Source organism: Vanessa tameamea, chromosome 15 (assembly GCF_037043105.1).
Source record: "Vanessa tameamea isolate UH-Manoa-2023 chromosome 15, ilVanTame1 primary haplotype, whole genome shotgun sequence".
Classification (NCBI taxonomy): domain Eukaryota; kingdom Metazoa; phylum Arthropoda; class Insecta; order Lepidoptera; family Nymphalidae; genus Vanessa; species Vanessa tameamea.
In genome coordinates, this window is record NC_087323.1 from 9,658,339 (window position 1) to 9,682,040 (window position 23,702).

General features: G+C 31.9%; 1 protein-coding gene across 3 annotated transcripts in view; it reads right to left on the minus strand.

The window, feature by feature from the left end:
* The window catches only part of LOC113399617 (pyruvate carboxylase, mitochondrial), a 34,644-nt gene extending 12,201 nt beyond the window's left edge, over window positions 1-22,443 (minus strand). For all 3 annotated transcript variants that reach the window (XM_026638793.2, XM_026638791.2, XM_064217115.1), the window contains exons 1-6: window positions 22,299-22,443; window positions 7,723-8,001; window positions 4,879-5,027; window positions 3,555-3,695; window positions 1,677-1,792; window positions 1,015-1,109 (exon numbers count right to left, since the gene is read on the minus strand). In XM_026638793.2, the coding sequence (XP_026494578.1) occupies window positions 1,015-1,109; window positions 1,677-1,792; window positions 3,555-3,695; window positions 4,879-5,027; window positions 7,723-7,812 (591 nt within the window). In that variant the 5' untranslated portion in view covers window positions 7,813-8,001; window positions 22,299-22,443. The remainder of the gene's footprint in view (window positions 1-1,014; window positions 1,110-1,676; window positions 1,793-3,554; window positions 3,696-4,878; window positions 5,028-7,722; window positions 8,002-22,298) is intronic.
* Window positions 22,444-23,702: the final 1,259 nt, after the last annotated feature.

Below are 23,702 nucleotides of genomic sequence, written 5' to 3' on the forward strand. Positions count from 1 at the left end.
AAAGTATTTCATTGGATTATGATTAGTGATGACTTATTGCAATTGTGATGAGTAGATTAGAGAAACGTTTTAAAAATATATAGTCAATCTAATACTCAATTGAGAAAATTTATACTCTAACAAATACTGTTCTCTGAGAATATTTTTTACAGTATCAAATAAATACAATTCGGCATTTTTTGTAAAAAATTGTATCTTTGAAAATTAATTAATTTTTTTTCTTTTCCATATCATGGCATATCCGGCACAGTGGCATATCTGATGCCACAACCGGATTTTAGATTAAGTATGTTCTGTAATCTATTTCGTCATATCGGTTGCACTGATCCCTCTTACATAAATTAAGTAAAAATTAAGAATTTACGAAATGGCATATCAATGTCAGTCGTGTATGTAACTTACGTTAAATAAACAAAGACAGTAAGAAATAAATTAGTTATTGAACACAAATAATTATTAAATCATGTAAACAAGACACGCATGTAAATAAATAACGGTTTATGACCGACTATACAAAAAATGTCCGATTTTTTTTTGGAATAAAAATAAATTGCTGCTTTCAACAACCATCAGCTCCTCTCGATAGGGTTTGCTCGCGTTCGACCGGATGAGTCGTGGTCAATGACCCGTAACTTGGTGCGCAAAATCTCAGTACCGGACAGTGCGTCTACTAGTATACAAATATACATTGGCACACAGCGCTCACTGACGACGGACTCGGAACGGGAACTCATGGGAACTCTTCGTTTGTTTTTCACTTTACGAGGTTCAATTGTCGTTGACCAGCAAATGTGAAATTCGACATTAAATTTAGTATTGTTAAATGTCATTTAAAAAATGCCCGTAAAAAGCCTAGCACATAAAGTATATTTCAAATTAATAAAAAAAAATTAATTTGAAATTTAAAAACGGAATTAATTGATTAAAGACTCGAACGCATTCGATTTCGATAACATGTTATGTATATGATATGTATGTTATGTATATATATAATGAAGAAAATTACTGCAATACCTTGAATATGACCGGAAGACCGTGCTGCTTACAAAATTCGAGCGCCTCTTCTTTTGTTGTTATCGGTCCGTCCGTTCCCGCAACGATGGGTACCTCTGTTAATTAACGAATCACAGTTACTTAAATTATTTTAACTGTCCGAAACATTTCGAAAGTTTTTAATAATGATTGATAAATATAATGTTAATTATGTAATTAAAATAAGATGATTTGAAAGCATGAGATTAATTGCTGTGTTCAATATTGTTATCGCGGAACAAAGAAAGTAGTGGAGTCGACATTGATAAGAGATGAATATAAAAGTTATAGGAGATTTAAAACAAAATCATTCATATGCATAGACATGCTTCTGGCCACAGTTTCGCGGAGACGATACGATTTATTCATTTTATTTCAATAATATACATATTTCATGGTCTATGTTTAAAGAAAAAAAAGCGAATTTTTCATTCATTATAGTTCATTAAGAGTTCATTTTTAATACATCCGTTCACAAATGGTAACTATGAAATAATATCTCTCCAAGATTCTTTGATTTAGTGGATAACGCTGAGTTATTAGTTTAATATTTATAGCTTATGTAAAGATAGGAGATACGAAACGTCGTTGGCAATTTAATAGAACCATTAGAGTATGAAAATGTATATATTAATGGAACGTACTGGCTTCAATAGCGGCTGCTCTGGCAGCAACCTTATCTCCCATCTGTTGCACGACTTTTGGAGACGGGCCAATGAATCGGAGGCCTGCTTTCAGGACTGCATCGGCGAAATCCGATCTGAAAAATATTTCGAAACAAATTATCAAAAGAAGTGAGTCTGTTGATTTGTTAGGCTTTCACCTCTTAACTATTCAACCGATCACCATGAAATTTAGGATACACGATCATGGGACAGCAATAGACAACAATACCTAATACCTGCAACTAAAAGCGAGAGAAACCGCGGACCCAACTATAAGCTATTTTAACATAAATCTTAAGACGAACTAAACAGCATAATGTCATTGCAGGCAAATAATATTATCAAACTCCAGCAAATAATAGAAAGATTAACCAAAGGCATGGACAGTACATCCGTGGAGACTATAACATTAAAAACTCTGAATCGTGCTTGAGATAACATGTATGTGAAAACAAATATTTTGTCGATTCAATTCAATTATTTGTTGGATTAGAAAGCCGTGATAGATTTTGCGATTTGATTTTGGCGAATCGAGATAGCCCAATGGTTAAAACGTGCATCTTAACCGATGATTTCGGGTTCAAACCCAGGCAAGCACCACTGAATTTTCATGTGTTTAATTTGTGTTTATAATTCATCTCGTGCTCGGCGGTGAAGGAAAGCATCCTGGGGAAACCTGCATGTCTAATTTCAACGAAATTCTGCCACATGTGTATACCACCAACCCGCTTTGGAGCAGCGTGGCGGAATATGCTCCAAAACCTTCTCCTCAAAGGGCGAGGAGGCCTTAGCCCAGCAGTAGGATATTTACAGGCTGTTAATGTGATGTATGATAGATTTTAAGGCAGTGCATCGTTGTCGGTTGTCAGAATATTAGCAATTTGTGATCATTGAATTTAATGTTGACAATAAACTTAGATCAAATAGTAATTAAGGGTAGACTTTTATAGCGTTGTAATCACAATAATGAATTGTTAATAACTTTACAAACATTAATCTATTCAGTCGAAAGATTGAAGTATTGGGAACACAATACTTCATATTTCGATAAACGTACTACGTAAAATTTACCGTGCCAAATAACAAATTGCCATGGTTTTAACGGAATGTTTAAAATCTTTCATATAATTCTATTTTATTTAATAAACAATTATTTGTTTTGTCATCAGTACCAAAAGAATAACAGGTAAAATTAAATAAAAACTAAGATGTATGATAAATTAATTTTAAATTCGTCGGTATTTTTTTGTGATCACTATTAAAGTAAGATTTGGTTTTCTCTCAGTCATGAACACAATTATTATTACTAATCAGTAACTGGAAAACGTTACTCAACCCGTGTACTCGAGCGCAAGGAGGTCACGGCTGCTGGGCAACCGTTTGGTCGTATATCTCGTTTGCTTCACATTAAATATAAAATTATTTAATTAAAATTGTAAAAGATGATTTTAATTATATATTTGTGATACTTATACGTCCTTTTGTAAATGCGAATGTTTGCACGTTCTGATATCTGTTACTAAATGACACGAGAATTTCTGTATGATTTTGACTAGACGCTACGATTTTTACTCATTGTTAATAAATAATAATTAGTGTATAATCATTTATTATTATAAACATATCAGATAATTATACAGTATTATACAGTTCGCGTTAAATTTCCATCGTTTTGACTAGAACAAGGCTAGAAGAATTAGTTAGTATATCGACCGTTTAATATCGACATTAATCGCTGAGTTCGAAAAGTTGTTATACAGTTAACTTAATAAATATAATAATGGTATGTGTGTACGCACACAAGCACGTAAACATATACATACTATTTATTACATCAGTAGCAATATATTTACATACCTTTCAGATAGCAGGCCATATCCGGGATGAACAGCGTCCACATCATTCTCCTTGGCAACCCTGATGATCTCAGGGATGCTTAAGTATGCTTCGACTGGAGGTAATCCCTTGCCAACGATGTACGACTCGTCGGCTTTCTGTCTGCAATTTTATCATAAATTGTTAAACGTTATTTATTATTAATTGATGCATGGAAGACTGGGCAGTGTTTTGCATGTTTAACTATTAGGATTCGTGACGTCAATTAAAATATCAGTTAATGCTGTTCATATATATATATATATATATATATAAGTACTAATATTATAAATGCGAAAGTAACTTTATCTTGACCCCTTCACGCGTAAACCGCTTATACGATTTATATGAAGTTTGGTATTGAGATAGTTTAAGATAGCTATTTTTTTTTTAAGTTCAACCTCCGTGGAGGTGAAATATGAGTGACGGTTTGTGTGCTGTAGGTATAGTTTTATAAATTTCGCGCGGTTATAGATAGGTTCAGCTAGTATTGCTATACTTTATCATTCATTATTTCTTTTTTTTTTTACCCTCGAGCCTAAACTAAAAGGATATAAAATATATATATTATAAATACAAAAACAATACACGTCAAATTGGTCATATACCATATAATTTGTCAAAAGAAGTCATGTAACATTAAAATATGCCAAGGCATAGGCATCCTCAAGAGGTATAATGTCATCTTCTAGCGTTTTATCTGTTTGTATTTGTTATTTTCCAATCTCACTGGTAACTATTATTCGTATAAAACTTGATAACATTACAAATTTTAATTAATATTCATACACGTCATATCGGAAAACGGATTTATGTATTCAGACAAGACGTCATAAGAAAATTATAATTTTATCTGAGAGTTTATTGAACTTTTGTATGGCAAGATCAATGATACTTTATCAAAATGGGCCTAATTATTTTAACGAAAGCGTTTATCGGTCGCAATCAGATACATAGTTTATCACTCCAAGTGGCCGGTTTTATAGTTTTAAATATGCAAAATTGCTTGCTTGCTTGCGGGCCGGCAGGTTGACAGTCAGGACTGTACTGGCCGTCTTCGCGTTTTGACTCCACTACGACTAGAGTGTACCAGGGGGAGTGGAGTCATATGCGTAACCAGATTATATATATATATATAAAAAAGCAACTTCATTCCAACCGGGTGTCCCATGAAACATATCTTGTTTTAATTTTAGTGTCTACTTATGTAACATAGTAAACAGTATACGTCATTATACACTTAGCTTAACATAAGTACGAAGCTGAACCAAATGATTTAATTTTTCTAGATTTTACCGTACGGTACCTGTGCATCTGTAGCCGGTCCTGTTCGCTGTAAATAGCGACGGACCGAATCCCCAATTCCGTACATGCTCTGAAAACTCTGATGGCGATCTCTCCTCTGTTCGCAACCAGAACGCTTCTGATTGGTTTGTAGTCGATGGTTTTTGAGTCCTGAAATTAGGAAAGTGATATTATTAACAGTCTTAACAATTTTTAAGCGTATATACATTATGCAGCTTCATTATAGTTACATAGGCTTTGGTCGGTAATTATTACTGCGAAAGTTTGAATATGGTAACCTACGTCATATAACAAGCATTCCCTCTTCTTCTCCAAAAAAAAAATAAAAACAAATAAGAAGTAATAGAAATAAATATGCAAAGCACTCTCTGAATTTGTTTTTATTAGCATTTTTTTCCTTAACTATATATCACAAATTTTTTTTTATTCACATTGGAATATCAAGTCATACAATACCAAGGGACTCTTAGATTTATTTTTGTAGAATTTATTATTTTTAAATATTTATTTTAAGCATGCGCATGCCTATTGCTTGTTTTCCTTTGCACATCAAAAAAGGCCGCATAGGCTGTTTTTTTAATTTAGGTTTATTATTCTTTGTATTCGGTTTTCAAATTGTTTGAAATACAGACTAATAAATAATGATATCTTCAAATGAAAACATCATCTCATAATAATCTATTCCACGTTTTAAACGACTTATAACAAATGTCTGCCCAGTTTCTTCGAGTATTTCAAAGCACATAAATAATAATTAAATTAAATGTCTGATTACTGACATTATACTGTAGAAAATATTCAACGATTCTGTGTAGTTTCCAAAAGAATTTAAAATAAACAGGCAAATGTACAGTATGTTATTACGCCTCTGAGGAAATTATATTCTAAGATCCGACCGCGTGATTACTATAGCTGTTTAAAAATACCTCTTTTGCTTATCAAAAATAGCCGGAAGAATGTTAATTAAAATTTATTAAAAATTGTTTTATTGATTGCGAGCATTTGTTTTGAAGATATTTTCTATTTTTCGGATTATATCCGTACTAAAGGTTTACGAATAAAAAAAATGTACATATAATTATTTGTACTTATTAGATTGAAGAGCTTTAGACTGAGAAAGATGAGTCAATTCTAAGTAATCCAAAATATTCCAAAATATATTTGAAATTAAAGAAAGAAATATACAATAAAAAAATAGGTTGTTTTATTTCTAATATTTACTTAATTAGAATATTCATAGGTCACATTTCGTTCCAACTTTTGCAATTCCTACTATTCGTTTGGTAGTTTTTTTATTATTAATTAAAAAACTAGGCAACTACAATAAATCTGTATTGAATTAAACTTTATTGGCTAAGTACGTTTAAATAAAAGCCGATTAACAAGCTAATTTGAAGTCATATAAAAGACCGAGAAGTGTTTTTTGGCAACACATTATTTTATGTACGTTTCTATGTACCTACTTCAAACAAGCCGCAGCATTACATACTATCCGCTTGTTTTATGATGAGTTGGATAAATAAATCTAATTTCAATACAATAAGTACGACTAGATTACAGATTTTTTTATCAAGTAGACGTTGTTTTTGAATATATCAGTGAATCTTCGATCATAGAAGCATGGCCGGATCTATGATATGTTTTTTTGGGCTTCAGCCCAGGGCCCCGTGGATTCAAAGGGGGGGGGGGGGGTTGTGCTCGAATCCACGGGGCTCCAGCTGTCAAGTCAAAGTCTAAAATAGACGATAATGCGAAAGAATCCGTAACTTTATTAAATTAAACAGATCTTATGGTTTACACCCTGCGAGCCCTGCAATTAATCAAACGTTACGTTCAGATATATCTTAGGTGGGCCCCTAAGTAGTGTTAGCCCAGGGCCCCCTAAACTTACGGTCCGGTCCTGCATAGAAGTGTAGTTTGTTTCCGTCTTAAACGCATTACGATATATTTTAAAATCTGGTATTAACCGTTTAAGTATCTTTTCAAGTTAAACAGTGACAAACAGATTCGTATTAGGTACAATCAAGCGAAATAATTGCATCTGACTCATACGAGTTTTTTAATTTTTTTTTATCATTATCGCATTAGGGCTTCCAACTATTATTTATCATAAAATTTTTTTTTTTTAATATGGTATTTTTACAGACTTGTTTAATGGTAACATTAGTAGTAATAAAAGTAACAACGATAGTCTGATCAGTTCGGTATTTAGACCGATATGTAATTTTACTTAGAAGCTGAAAACCCATCATATAAATAAGAATAATTACGTAAGACAGTTTTTTAATTAAATTCCAATGTATAATAACAAGATTAAATAATATTTGATTTTATATAGGTAGGCAGGTTGGTTATTGATCACACTACGAAATATTATCCATCCCTTAACATACAGAGCCGAGATGGCCCAGTTAGAACGCGTGCATCGTAACCGATGATTGCGGCTGCAAAACCCAGGCAAGCACCACTGAATTTTCATGTGCTTAATTTGTGTTTATAATTCATCTCGTGTTCGGCGGTGAAGGAAAACATCGTGAGGAAACCTGCATGTGTCTAATTTCATCGAAATTCTGCCACATGTTTATCCACCAACACGCATTGGAGCAGCGTGGTGGAATATGCTCCAAACCTTCTCCTCAACGGGAGAGGAGGCCTTAGCCCAGCAATGGGAAATTTACAGGCTGTTAATGTATGTAATGTAACATACACCAGCAATCTTGGAAATAATATGTTATATCCTTTGTGGCAGTAGTTACAATTGCTGTTTGAGGGTAGAATAAGTGATGAGTAAACAAAGCGTTACCTCTAAGTAAATTATATAAGGAACTGCTTTAGTTCTACTTACTGTAGTTGCGGTTCGGCTTCTCGGTGAACACCAAGCGTGTAAGTTCGTCGCGGTCGCCCGCAAGGCAAACCTTGCATTAAGAATTTGCATTTTTATACAATAAATAACAAACTATATAAAAACAAAACTAAACTTAATTCACTAAGTACACTAAGTTTTATTAGACGCTATTGTATACACAATGACATTTATTTCATTTTTTTTTATATATTAATTTGTATAAAAAAATATGACTAGATTATCGTTTCGTTTCGTGATGTGTCGCTCGATTATTCAAATCTGAAACAAAAAAAAAAAGCCAATTTTATTATCAGTATGGCTTAATATTTTTAAATTTAGAATCTTATATATTTCAGCGTAGTTAAAAGCATTACTCATACATATTTTGTATGAGGCACATGAGGAAAATTAAACAACAATATAACACACCGCTTAGACAAATGCATTCGATTTGAATCGGAGGATTTATCTTGTTCTTATTTCGTAATTCTTTGATAACATGACGTATTGAATACTTAAACAATTGAATACTTATTTAATATTGGTGTTTTCTAGATATTTCGGCAATCGATATAGAATTATTGAACTAAAGCTGCTGTTATTAAAACAATTGAAATTGTTTATTGATACACTCGTGTATCTGAGGTGAAAACAATAATCAATGTTATTATTTAATGTAAAATAATATTATAACAAATGCGAGTAACTCTGTCTGTCTGTCGTCTTGTCTGTGGCTCTTTCACGGACAAATCACTGAAGCGAATTTGATAAATATCAAATGGGATGAAGATCGCTTGACTTAAAAAGGAAGTACGTAGACTTTTTATGTCTAGAACCTTTTTTTTTTTTTTCTCGCTGGAAAAACGCGTTACGCGCTTCCCCCACGTGATGGAAGGTGGGGGGGTGGGGGGTTGTCACTCCCCGGAGCCCTGGACGCCGAGTGCGCCCAGGTACGCCGGGTTTACCCACTAAAAAACCAGCGGTACCCTCTCCGTCTTTCGGCGGGCGCCACGGGACCGCTTGCGCATGCTACCGTGACTTATGTCTAGAACCTAACCTAACCTAACCTAACCTTTAAAACGTAAACGACAAGTGGAAGTAGTGAAGATGTAAACTAAAATTAATTCTTTATTCTCATTATTTATGTGTGATTTAAATAGTTATTAAAATAACACCTAATATAAAAAAATGCACCTTTAAATTATACTTCGCGTTAGCATTTCTAGTTAACCGCTATGTGCAAGTGCTACAAATTTCTTTCAACGTTCTCGTTACAATAAGTACCCACTTTAAATAACTCATTATTTTATTATTTAAAGAATTGCGTCGAATGAATGTTGACTTGAGCTAAATATTAAAATTATGCTAATTACTAATCCTCACGCGGGTAAAGTAAGGATTATATGAAGGCAAGTTTTTTAAACTAAAAATATATATAATCTCTGTTTATCTTAGTGGCTGTATCGTGTTAATGCATAATCATGTACATGTGGCCTTACATTGGTTACGCGCTTATTTCAATAACTCGTAGTATTTCTAAAACTACTGCTTTGAATTACGTATCTGTAAAAGATGAAAAGTAAGGAAATAAAGCATTTAGGTACAAATTAATATGTATTTTGATGAGAATCGATACTTTGTACATATTAACATTATACTGAAATTGACTTTGTATTCTCCCATTTTTTATAACGTGTCGCCGTCTTTTCTTAGATTTGCGAATCTTTTACATAATTTTTTAAACGTATCTTTACGATTACTCCTTTTTTATTGCTGCGTATGATAACATCATTAGGTCGTTGATACTATTCATGTATAAATATTTGAAGGCGTGTTAACATAAATGTCAAACAGTCTCAGACGGCTTAATGTTTACTACATATACGAGTATCAACTAGTAAGAATATTTAATATTGTATATGCTCATTTTCTTCGACTACACAATGTTATTCACCTTTAAAGCTTAATTTAGTTGATTTTATTTGACAGAGGCGCCACCTTCCACGCTAAATTATCGGCATGCAGTATGAGTGAGTGAAGTTCGTGCATACAATATCGTATCTTAGTGTGCGTCAGACGACTAAGAGTAAAGTCAGCAAAAAAAAAATACGAATTCGATTGTTTTGATTAAGTTTATTTTATTAAAATTACAAAAATTTAACGTGTAGCTTTCGTGCGTGAATAGATTTAAAAACAAATGAGATTTATTTATTTAAAAAATTTGCTACCCGTACCAGCTTCTCGTTGGTCTATCTGATTTTTTTTACATTCGCCTGCTTTTGATACGTTAACCTCAGTTTTGGACGGTTGAAAATCTTAATAAAATATCTTAAAAATTACAAAAAGAATATCACAGATGTTTCTTTCGTATTTTAAGTGTAACCTGAGGGCAAGATACCTATCGATATATTTCTTTTATTTGTTTTAATACAAAACAAAGCTGATAAATGATATGTTTAAAGATAAACCAAGTAAAATTATTTGCATTCTTATAAATAAAAATGGACTATTTAAATTATATATATTATTTGTATTTTTTTTTTCTTTATAAAAACAACTAAACGAAAAATTTTATTGATAGTCGTACACGAACGGAGTTCCTCATAAAATTTATCTTATAGCCACTATGTACCCTTCTCGTGATTCGTCCATTGATGAAAACCGTATAAAAGTCAGTTGGGTAATTTTCGACTTTTGTCGTTTTGACGGAGAAACAGGCACGACAAACTTTGTTTTAAAATATGTAGTGATGCGGTATCCTCATGTCGGTATTACATCTGATAATTAAAAATAAAGTGGGTGTGTACCGGATTTTTATCTTTAAAAAATAAATAACGCTATCATTTATAATAATCATAATTAAAAAAAGTAAACATACGAAATTCAGACGTTATTGTTATTTAAATAATTGTATGTTTATAGACGGAATAGTTTAGTTATCAGCAATAAGCTGATCCAAAAAACACAATCTTATTGACATTATGAATAAATAATACCAAATTACGTATCAGATATGTTGACTTTTTTTATCGTAATAATATAATACACACAGACGCGTTAAACCTTTGTCCTATGTATTTTGATTTATAACATGTTTGATGTGCTTACATGTTTTTATTGCTAGGGAACAGTTGAATCTAAGTTTTAGTTTTACTGTTAACAATACAATACATACTTATACTATTAAAAACTTCTTCGTTTATCTGCAATGTTGTGTGTCAGTTGTATTCCATTCCATTTGTGTTATTGGTATTTGTGCAATTTAAAGTTGTAAAATAATATGTTCAGAACAGGTTCAATAAAAACGAAACGAGCTAATTATAATCAGATCATAGGATAGATGCAAGTTTGTGCAGTTTGTCTCTTCGAAGATAGAAACGTTCGGTAAAATAAAAAATGATATGATTTATTTAAATCGTGTTAACGTGTTCTATGAATAAAATAAATTTCTTAAACATTTTTATCTATCGGTTACTGCGCGTGTTTCATAAGTTCGAATATTACGTGCAAAAATTGGAAGACAAATTATTAACAGACAAGCGAAGGCTTAAATTGTGAACATACGATATTACAGTTTAAGAACACATACGATAAAAATAAATGTACTTATTATATTTAAACTCTAAAGTACGTTCATATATAAGTAACTATTTGTCGCCCGTGGGTTCGCTCGCGAATTAAGAGTTGGGTATCAGGAATTTGTTAAAAAAATTATCGGAGTTTTAGCCGTGAAAAAACGACAGAAAGATTACATGACTAAAATGTAACTAGTCGCAGACATTCCGAATACAAAAAATGACCTTGTCGTTATTCATACACAACACGCGAGTTCAAAAATGCTTCTCGTCACGTGTGTTGCCTTCAAAACGAACTCTTATAACTGTTAATTTTGTTAACAGCTCATTTAATTATGACTAATTATATTTGTACCTCATTCATTTTAATTTTTTCTTATTTTATTGTTACTTTAATAGAACAATGTTGGTTATGTAAATGTTTATATTTTGATTAATAAAATTAAAATTGTTTAATATATCTTAAATAAATAGTAATTTTATTGTTACTTCTATGTATCTAGTATAGTAGTATCTAGTATGAAACAAAGTTGCTTTCCGCTTTCTTAGATCGTTTTAATTACGCAATGGGTTATAAATCGGTTTTTATCCGAGGATTTCGACATTCCTAGCCAGATAAAAACAAGATTTTTTTCTTTTTGTATTAGTTCTCTAATCTAGAATTTGTATAGACCCCTTATTGCATTCGCGTGAAGCCGGGACGAGTAACGAACTTGTAATAAAAATATGATAGCTACTTATTTATTGTTTATCATTTTGACACTTTAAAACGAATTATAAATTGAAAATTGCTTATTTCCTATCATAAAAACATCGGATGTTTTGTCTTTTATTGTATAAGTTAGGTTTTTTATGAACCCTGAACATAAACAATTACGACGTCAACAACACAAAAGATGATTTATATGCTTGGTAGCATCTATTATGGTGGTTTTTTATAGGACTAATGCCAGTATTTATATATTTATTGCAATTTATTGTATGATCCATTATTTTCTTATGTTATTTCCTAAATTCATAATTATGCGATCATAAGATTAGAGTCAGTGGCGCCTAAGTATTCATTTTCAATATTAGTTTACTCCCGTTCCTCGGAAAGCGACGTCCTCATATTGATCTGAATAAAATTATGTTGTTTTAATATACTATTTAGTTTCTATTCAATCAAATCTGAATTATATCAGCGTTTTATAGACTAGATCTCAATGTCATGATCGCTTCAAATAGAACAGTCGTAAGAATTCTGCGTAGTAGTATATATTGGTATAATAATAAATTTTATAATAATAATCATTTATTTGCTTAAAACATGTAGCTTGTAGGTGTCGAAGGAATTACTTATGAAAAAATGTTTTGCCTTCCTATTTTGCCATACAAATTTGAACGTGATAAAAAGTATAAAATTTACACAATTCATAACCAATATCAAAACATCGAAGTTTAAGTAAGTATTATATCATGTCAAAAGTAAATCTTAAACATTATGAATTTAAAAGAAAGCTAAAGAATGTAGGTATTGAACAAAGCATTGTTTACCCAGTGATACTGAATGATGTTTATCTATGATTGTGGTTTTATTTGTATATTGATCGATAATTTTGTTAAATTACAATAACGCGTTAAACACTATCTTTAGATAGTGCGGATATATCGTATCTAAAAAATTTTTGGCTTTTATTTTATCAGTCGTAATGCTATTTTTTTAAAACGTTATGTCAAACAAATTGTTGTGGTCAAATTCATAGTGTACTTATATATTTTTTTATTACAAACTTCATTTAGAGTCATGACTTTGATTGTGTAATACACAGTAATAAACTTGTAGTCCTCTTAGACTACAAGAGCTAAGTGCCCTTGAGAATCGCACGCACACACAAAATCGACAAAAACGGTAAGCCCGTGAACTAATGGTTAAGCGAGGTAACGAGGTTACGCCCGAATATTCTAATAGATAACGCCAAACCAAGCGAAGTAAGATCAAGCATAAATCTCATAAAAAATAGATAGGACAACAGAATTGTTTTTATTTCTTTCGATGTTAGTTAACAAATGATTATAAAATAAAACTGATTCCATTAAACTTACAACATTTTTATTTATATTTTGTATACATTAAAATAGTCAGTTTTAACCTTTTTTTTCTTTTATTTATATTATTATACCACAATTTAGAAAAAAATAATGTTTACTAATAAAATAGTCTTACCTTTTAATATCGTTCATATGTATGTTCGGCGCTTAATTTATATAAACGTTTTTTAGTTTTCCTCACGCGTTTCACTTTATTTCCCATATTTACACAATTAAAATTTATAACAAATAAGTTAATAAAAAACAAATGCCTAATTACTACTACACTATTTTAACTTAATATATTTATTTATAAGAAAGAATAATATTTATTATAACAAAACATGATACAATTAATTTACAATTAAAATTACAAAAAAATATCTCGTAACGTAATGATACGGCGAAAAGATCGACACGTCTGTTTAGCATCAGGCCTCGGCCGGCAATGTCTGTAACTCTGTACACGGCGTTTACCCACACATGCGTACGCATTTTGTTCGAAGATAAGAATATCTGATTTTTAAAAAATCTATTGATTTTACTAAAAAAGTGACACAAGGGTAAAGTAGTATATTGCTTGTAGAATAATCTGACAAAAAACCAGAATTATTGAATGTATATAAGTATAGTTATTATTTGTTAAAAGATTTTTTTAGAGGTAACTTTGTGATTTTTTTCTATCGTACCAAATTAATTACATCATGTTTTCAAAATAACAAATAACTAGTATGTATCCTGAAGATTATCATATATTTTTTTCATTTGGTTTACTGCATTGGATCATACACTTTTTTGCATTATAAAACTTGCATTTAGCTCATGTTAATTAGGTTCAAAAGTCATCGTCACGGTAGCATGCGAAAGCGATCCTGTGGCGCTCGCTGAAAGACGGAGGGTACCGCTGATTTTTAGTGGGTATTCCGGTGTACTTAGCGCAGTCCTGGGCACCGGCGAGTCCTACATAAACCCTCACTTTACTGGGGGAAACGCGTAACGCGTTTTTCCAAAAAAAAAGGTTCAAAAGTCATGACACTAAAATGTTTTTATAAAAATAAACTGAATTTTATTGGCAAACAATTTGATAGATTTAATTACATGCCTACATCGTACAGACGATTTATAATAGACTGAATGACTTAAATAAAAAAACATACCCTACGATTGCATGTAATTGGAGTTAAGCATTTTAATGGTATCAATTCCATTGTTACAAATTACATACAAATGATTGTTTAATCAACGTATTTCCATACGAATCACTTGTAATGCACGGCGCGTAGTTACCATGAATTTATATAAAAAAATCTTATTAACGTGTAAAATAAAAAAATATATTTTTTTTACCATAATTTGCACATTTTAATTACTTCGACATCATTGAGTACTGACATATAATATGACACTAGCTGTTATCCATTACATTATGACAATGAGGGGGCAGGATCATCTGAATTCAAAATAAAATTAGTCTATAACAATAGACGGACGATCCTCGTTTTGTGAGTCTCAAACCAATACATTTAGTAGTTTTCACGTGATTGTCACACAAAGAAAAAAGTTATAAATATATTATAGAGGGTGAATACTAGATTTTTTGGATACTCTGTGTAATTTACTTTGACATTGATATCATCACCTTTCTAACACAAGAAATACCGTGAAAAATAAGATACCTAAATACTTTTTTGAATAGTAATTTTCTTAAAGATTTCATGTGATTGGTGATGGCAATCGAAACGCATAATTAAATTATGTCTTTATTTACTATTTAAGGTAGCTTGGTTACCCTATTGTATCGAGCAAACAATTTCGTTTTGATTACAACTGCAATGTAATGGCAGTACTTGGAGCGTCCTGTACTTCCCGTAATCGTTAAGACACGAAAATTTGCAGAGGATCTGTTTGATTATGATTGTGTATTTACTTCGTTTGAACAAATTCATCCAATACGATAAAAACTTAAAAACATTCAGAAGACTAATACTTACGTTATTCGAAAACTCTTGGTTCGCTTAGTAACATTGTGTAGATACGCTCAATCACGAAGGCGCACATTAAATTATCAGCATGTATCAACAAATGTAATCCAATTTGTTTTTTTTTTTTGCTGTCTTTATTATGAATCATCTCACGCACATTAAGACATCTTGAAGCACGAGCGTCATTCATATGAATGCGAAACGATAATAAAGCGTGGATAAGGGAGGGGGTGGGGTCGCCTTCATAAATGACTAGATTCTATACAACCCTTATATTCATTGAGTCCGAATATTGTAGTTCTTAAGTGTATTTGCGAACCCAACGAAAATTGGACAAACTTATTTAATTCAGTTGTATGTTTAATAAATCTTTCTCGTTCATTACAATTTTATTATATATAAGTTTGTTATACTATCAATCCATCCAATAAAAATCAAAAAGTTTTATAAATTATCATAATATTTAAAGTTTATGATATATTTAGATACCTTCAACCATTATAAAACCTACTTAATTATTGACGCATAAATATAAAGTAAATTATAAAGACCATAGTACCTATTATGTACAAAATTAAATAGACTTAATTTGAATTATCGATAATGTAATTAATGATTAAACGAATTTACCTGTAAGTGAAGTTCTATCATAATTATACTTCTGCTTCGTCCTCGATATTAGATAGGAATACATGGAATATCGCGTAGTCATACGCCGATCTCGCACTTTTCTTGAGACTTTTTTTTTATAAATGTCATTCACCTACCCACGTACCTTCATTTAGTTTAGATAGCTCTAATCTAATCCGTTAAATTTTTGATAATAATTTTAGACCGTGCGTAGATATGTGCGGCTTGTAATTATAGACAGTTAATGTCCTTTTTTTTTTTTTAATAATATTATTTTTGTTATTTTTTTTTTGTTTTGTATTCATCATATTTCTACTGCCCGCATCCCACAAGCAATACTCCATATTTTTGAGGCGTCTGAAATTACGAGGTCATATTGATCCTGCTTTTATCTTGCTTACCAAGCTTAGCAAAGTTCTAAACATTTAAATCAAATAACAAAAATCAGCATGTATCTATCGTAATTGTTATCACATACTAAATTTAAAAATGTTATCCTTCCGAAACTTTTAGTATATAATCAACTGTAGTCGACGGCTGGGAAGGCTGAGACTACAGGCCACGAAAACTAGCAAATTCAGGTATATTGCATATTGCATTTTTATTTTTGATACAAATCTTTTTCTCTTCCGGAAGCCTGGCGTCGAATTTTTTTTTTAGAAACAGTAATATTGCCAAGGACCAAGCAACTAGACTTACTAGCTGGGAAATAAAAAGCTTTTCTCTATTAATACTAAATCCAAGCGCTGTCAGTAGTGACTTAGGTTTGCATTAAACAGGGAGGTTTTACAAAAATGCTTCATTAAAAAAAATCTTCTTGGAATACCATAGATCAGTAACCCTAATTAGGCACATGACTAGTTTAATATTTTAGTAAAAACACATGGGCCCGTATTTAAACTAAATGGTAAAACTTTTATTGTCCGATATCCTGTTCGGATTGTTGTCGAAGGCACTTTTTTCGAGTCCGGGAGATTTTTAATTAAAAAATAAGCGTCCTAAAAATTAAGTTTCATCATGAAATCATCCCTTTTTATTAACTTTAATGCGGTTCTCAAATTTCCTAATTTAAAGTGTCATTAAATTTATTTATTATTCTCAAGTTTATATTATATAAACCTCATTTTAGCATTTGGTTTTAATTAAATTTAACTTGTATTTGATAGGAATTATTTCTCACAGTAGGAAAATATTTGTGTAATGCTGGAGGTAGATCTAGCATAACTAGACGAGCAGGCTGTATTTTATAAACATGAATACAAGAGAGTATTATGGGATCATTAGTTATCATCGACAACTGTTATTATTATTATTTTTTTTTAATGTGGCAATCTACCTGCATGGTTTACCGGAATTAACAGCGTCTGCTGCGCTGCTAACGATATTGCGACGGCCTGGATGAGCTCGACTGCCGATTCTTCGTCGGAGCAGGTTCCTTCGTTCTCAAATATTCTAACTTTCTGCGAGCCTGAATTAGACCCTTCTAGTTTAAAGGCCTCGCAGAGTTAGATACTTGTTTTTTACGTATCGGGACATGTGGGCCTTCTAATTCGGTACCTGAATTATTTATTGCTTTAGCTACTTTCAAAGTATCCGCAGTTTTCTCAAAAAGGATAATAGTCTTTTTTAGGATCTTTAAAGTCCTTTCTCAAAACTGAAAGAACAAATCCTTCGTCTCATCGAGTTCGAGTGCTGACATATAATGCCGCTCGTGTCCATGAGTATTTTTAATAATTCTGCGTCTTTTTCTTTAAAAGAAAACAGTCGCGTCAATGCCCGACCCAAAACCATACAGCTGAGACTAGCTGAGACTGTTTTAATTCTACAGGTTTATCGCGGCTTCTCATGACTTCAGTAGGTTTACTAATTTACAGTTGCTAGGAAGTATTGTTCTTTTAATTCCTTTTCGACTTATTTTGTAAGGCCATTGCAGGCATAATATTCTAATCGAACAGCTAACTATTTTTATATTTCGGCGCCAAAGGTGTTTTGTTGTGTAGGATATAGATCCTACACGTTTAGACGTAAAATGTCTAGGATAAAATCGGCGAATTCAGGAAGCTATGTTCTCCAAAAACCGTTGGCCGTGTCTAAAGCTGATACGAGATGGTCAGAGGTCCTTGGCGCTATCGTAACCGCAGTTACCTGCGCCGATGTTGACGATAAAGGATCGTCATCCTCTGGTGTCGCGATCTCCACAACTTCGGAGTCGGAGAAAGTAATTTGGCATATCGGTACTGTTACAAAAGTATTGAAACAGTCGTGCAATACTGTTCGCGTGTATAATATGATTCGGGTAGTGTCAACCGCTATGGGTAGCACGCAAACCCTAGTACCAGTGTTTATACACCAGTACTAAATTGCGATGGTAAGGAACCGCCGTAATAGGTCATATAATATAATCAGTTCACAGACCGAGCTTTTGATAAGAAACGGCCGCAAGGAACTGTTCGCAATATCACATACCAATGTTATAACATTTTTACCCACATATGTAGGTACAAATTTGTTTTATAACAAAGCTTTCAAATTATACTAACCTTGTTTGCTTGTCTTGCTTTTTTCCTCTTGATACCGACCAATGCGAGGAATGGGTAATTTACGACCTCGTTCGCGACCAAAGGGTGCGCAAACGACGACGACGACGTTTGTTCTTTTCTCGTAACATCTTTTCTAATTTTCATCTTATCTTTCTTTCCGAAAACGAAAAATATCTTTCTCGTTCCTACTGCTAGGCATATTTTTACAAAAAAACCTTTAGATAACCAATAACTTAAATTTACGTGCGATACGGCGTAGCACTAAAACACGAATGAAGGTACGTGAGCAGGTGACATTTATAAAAAAAAATGTCTCAAGAAAAGTGCGAGATCGGCGTACGACTACGCGATACTCCATGTGTTCCTATCTAATATCGAGGACGAAGCAGAAGTATAATTGTAATTTATTGACATAAACTGTGTAATTAAAATAGTGGAAAAGAGTACCTAACTACTGAGTTTCTTCTCGGCAAAATCTACTTTTCGAACATGACGATTCAAAGTCCTTTTATAAGTGTACTTGAATAAAGAATATTTTTATTTGATGGACGTTTTTTATTAAGCATTGATTTTGGTTAACTATTTTTAGATTTCTTTTACATTTAATGATTTGAACTCGATATTCTTATACAAATTTGAAAGCAAACGACCGTGACATTATTGTTGTCACTCGTGAGCGGTAACGAACATCGAACCCAAGCCAGTTGTTGGACCAGCTAATAAAAAGATTGTTGACCGCAGTGCATCGTATCCGAAAATTTATTTCCAAAATATACATACAACGTATAATTTTAAGTCAAATACGAAAAGATTGTTCTTATTTCGATCTAAAAGTTCAAATCGATGTTTTAGTAGGTGCCATGTCTGTTGGAACCAGGAAAAATAGGCGGAAAATACAAGACGTTTTTGTTTAAAGTGGGTCGCAACTCGCAATATTGTTAGTTGAGGAGGATGTACATATACATATTATTTGCACGATCTGGCATCTTCAAAACATAATAATGTGTAAATTTTAAAACCTATGAAACAGGTCAAATGTTTAACGTTTTGACATTATTAATAATAACCTATTAATATAAATGATATTTTTTAAATTATGATATATGCACAACCTTATTTAATTTTGAAAGTGAACAAGATATTATTTGAGTGTAATTCAAGTCATATTACTTGGTTGTGGCCTGTTTGGGTAGGTACGAACCACGCAGTATTGCTAATACTTAGTATTGATGAGTTCCGGTTTGAAATGTGAGTGAGTCAGTGTAACTACAGGCACAAGGAGTAAGTATAACATCTTAGTTCAGAAGGTTGGTGGCGCATTGGTGATGTAAGAAATGATTATTACAACGCTAATATCTACAAGCGGTAGTGGCTACTTCCCATCAGGTGGCCCAATTTAACTGTCCGCCTAAAACTATAGTATAAAAAATTATCTTGTTACTTAGTAATTTAAATGTGTATATTAATGTTATAAATGCGGAAGTGACTCAATGTATCGGTCTATTACGCTTTCATGGTTAAAGTATTGAACCGAATGCCATTATATATATATATATATATAGGCTACTTTTTGGCTTACGAAGAAACTCGCGAGCAAAGCCTCGGTCGAAAACTAGTGACAAATATTTCTTTGTCCGCTGAACGTTGACCGCACCGTATTTCGCTGACTTAACAACATCTAACGTCATCAGTGTTATGTAATTTATAAATATTACATAACAAGTCAATGACATTATTTAAATATATATATATATACGTATATCGTATTATGAATACAGATGTAGATTGTAGATGTCAATTCCAAAATAATCCTGTCCAAAAGTCATCCACTTAGCTCAGATTCATTAAACAATGTTTAAGGTAAAGAATTCTGTTGGTCTCTAAAATTATAATTTAATTATCTTAGTTGCTTGTGTTAAGTTTTATTATATTAAATTGCCATAAAAACATACTTCTTTAATTATATTTTATATATTTATTGTTTTGTGTTAATTATAATTGACCTTCTGATATGGACGGTGTGGCGCTTAGAAAATATTTTTGCTTCAAGTGCAGCGAATACGTCACTATCTCGATCGAATATTAATTTTATTAGCGCAACATAAATAAGACTTACGAAATTGATACTAAATTCATAAGTCTATCGTTACGTCCTGTTTCGCTTATCTACGACTGTGAAAAAATTAAAACATATTGTTTTTAGGAAAATATCAATAAACCAAAAGTATAAAAATTTCAACACCTACCTATTACTGTACCCTTACCACCTCAAGTTAATTTATTTTATTAACTGCAGTGCAGCCGAAATGACCCGGTGCATAGAACACATTATTTTAACCGTTAACGGTCCAAACGCGGGCAAGCATCACTTAGCACTCATGTTAAAATTAAAATAACTTTATTAGTGATACACACTGCTACAGAAAATATATTATAAAAATAATAAACACGGACATGAACTATACTATAAAAATAAGATGTGTGCACAGCATTGAACCGACACAATTAAGGTCACTCAGCTTATGTTGAAACTCGGGGAAGCATACAATGACCCCAAAGTTCAACGCTGATTTTTACTGAATAGAGGGTACCATAGAAACAACAGTGATAGCTACGAATAAATCGATATAATATAAAATAACCATACGACTTTATATGAAGTTATAATTTGTGATTATAATTCGTTTAGTGCTCGACGGCTATTGAAAACATGAATTGTGAATATACCTGTGTGGGATAAATTTTATGTAATGTCTGTATCCAAATTTCTTCTCTTGTGTGGAATAGACCTTAACAGTGAGACAAATCCAGACTACTAATTTATTATCGTCATCATTAGTTATCTTTTTCCAATACATATATTTTTGATCTGCGTAGTGTTTAAGCTGCATTGAAAGATTACGGCAGGTTGCCTGTCCAATACCAAGCTACTTTGACAATACTTTTTGGTGAAGGCTGCACCGTTTCACCGCGATAAACAGTTATCAGAAACATGTAAGCACGTGTTTCTATTCTCGTTTGTCAAAACGAAACCACAGAAAATATATTTATCTACATACATAAATCTTCTTTGCGCTTGGTTGTAAATAATTGTCCAAAAATGTTGGATCGATTTTGATAATTTTATTGTGTATCCTTGTGTGGTTTAGATTAGACATGGTAGGTGACGCTGCGATCGAGTTTTAGGAATTTTAACAAAAAGAATATTTTTTTTATTTCACCCGTACGAAGTCAGGTCGAGTAGCTAGTTATAAAATACATTATAATGTATTATGTTAATCTTAGAGCATTGAACGATGAAAACCTAATATGTGTTTTTTATCATATTAATATTTATAAGGGTATTATAGCATCACATTTAATTTCAGTTTTTTATGATGATCATGAGACTAATACTTATTCTGATTCTTATCACAGATTGCGACCTCAATGCATTTCAATAATGCCGCTTACGAAGTTAACCATCTCACGAAATACCTATTTCGCGTCAGTCTAAAAAAGAAACATTTTAACGATGTTCTAAATATATAGAACTAATTAGTATTTCTTTCAAGCGAGTTTATATTTGATGAATTTATCAACAGTACCTTCGCACCATTAATTAACAGAATGTACAGTAAGAGATAATATTACTGTAACAATGTTATGACTTATTACGACTGAAGGTTAAATAAGTTATTTGATAAAATTTAAATTATTTAAAAAAAGAATAACATTAATGTGATTTAAATTGATAATTAATGTAATAAAATTAAAATTTTACAAAAAATACAATTTACCTTACGAAACTTTATGACACGACACTCAACACGTCCGCGCAACGCGGTGACCGGCACGACACTGACGTTTTAGTATTTGTTTATGTAAAATAAACCAGGTCACAGTGACCTCTAAGAAGCTTATCAACGAGTTCAATGGCAAGAGGCATATAATATAATATTCTTAATTACCGAATGATTGTTCGGTCTTGTAACAACAGAACTGAATGTCTAGACGCAATACGCGTCATATGCAATGTATGAAATACTGATAACATGATACGGCTAAACCATTCACTAATTTCTCCATACAAATATGTTATCAAAACAAAACATATCTGATGTTCGACAACGGTGCCAATTCTGTTAATAATTCTATCTCTCTCTCGTGATGAGGTAAAAAAGGATAGCAAGTCAGTTGGTTCTGTCAAATTTCAAGGCAGAATTTTGTACTCACTAACAGCAATAATATATAGGGATGCTGTTCAGACAAAGTCAGCACCATAGCAATGTCCTACAAACAACATACAAACATACAAAGATTTATCTTAGACGCAATATATTATTTAATCGTTATCAATTTATTAGTTCGATCGTAATGAAGATTATAAGTACATACGCTGATCACTCGGAAATCATGCGCAGTGTAATATAATATGAACTATTCATCTCCATTTAAGTATTAGTAAAATAAGAATACTGGATACAATACATTATTTCAATGTTGTGAATAACATGCAATGTGTCGTATAATAAATTCAACCATTCAACACGACCTTATAATCTATACTAATATTATAAATGCGAAAATAGCTCTGTCTGTCTGTTTGTTACTCTTTCATAGTACTGCAATATTTTTAAGTAGAAAGTTTGAATCCCACACATAGACATCCCTTTAACAGGTGGGCGAAAAATAGTATCTGAATAAACACATTGATTTTCTAAGAAACGTATATATTACAGATTTAGCTTGTAGAATGAAATGAATGAATGAAAGTTCGTATCGTATGTGTTCCTAACTCATTCAATGAAATTAAGTTGAAACTTTGTAAATTAATTGGTGTTGACAACCAATAAACGTAAAATAAGTGGCGAGCGAATCGTATCGGATAACATAAAAAGTGATGGGAATTGCTTGGTATTATCTAATAGCTATAGGTATAGATATATAAACGCCAAGAAAAAAGAAAAGCGTACATACTCAATCATAAGACTTTATATTGATTAATTCCAAAAAGATCAACAGTCATTTTTTTACCAGCCGAAAAACCTCATTGGTTTATAGTGTTTCCCTATTCATTGGGTTTTATTATTCTATCACTTGGGTCGTAGGGATCACCCAAGTAATTTCTTTTTTGTCGTTATAAATCTGTAATAATATATTTTTAATTAAGTTTAATTAAAAAAATTGATGATAGTTATCAT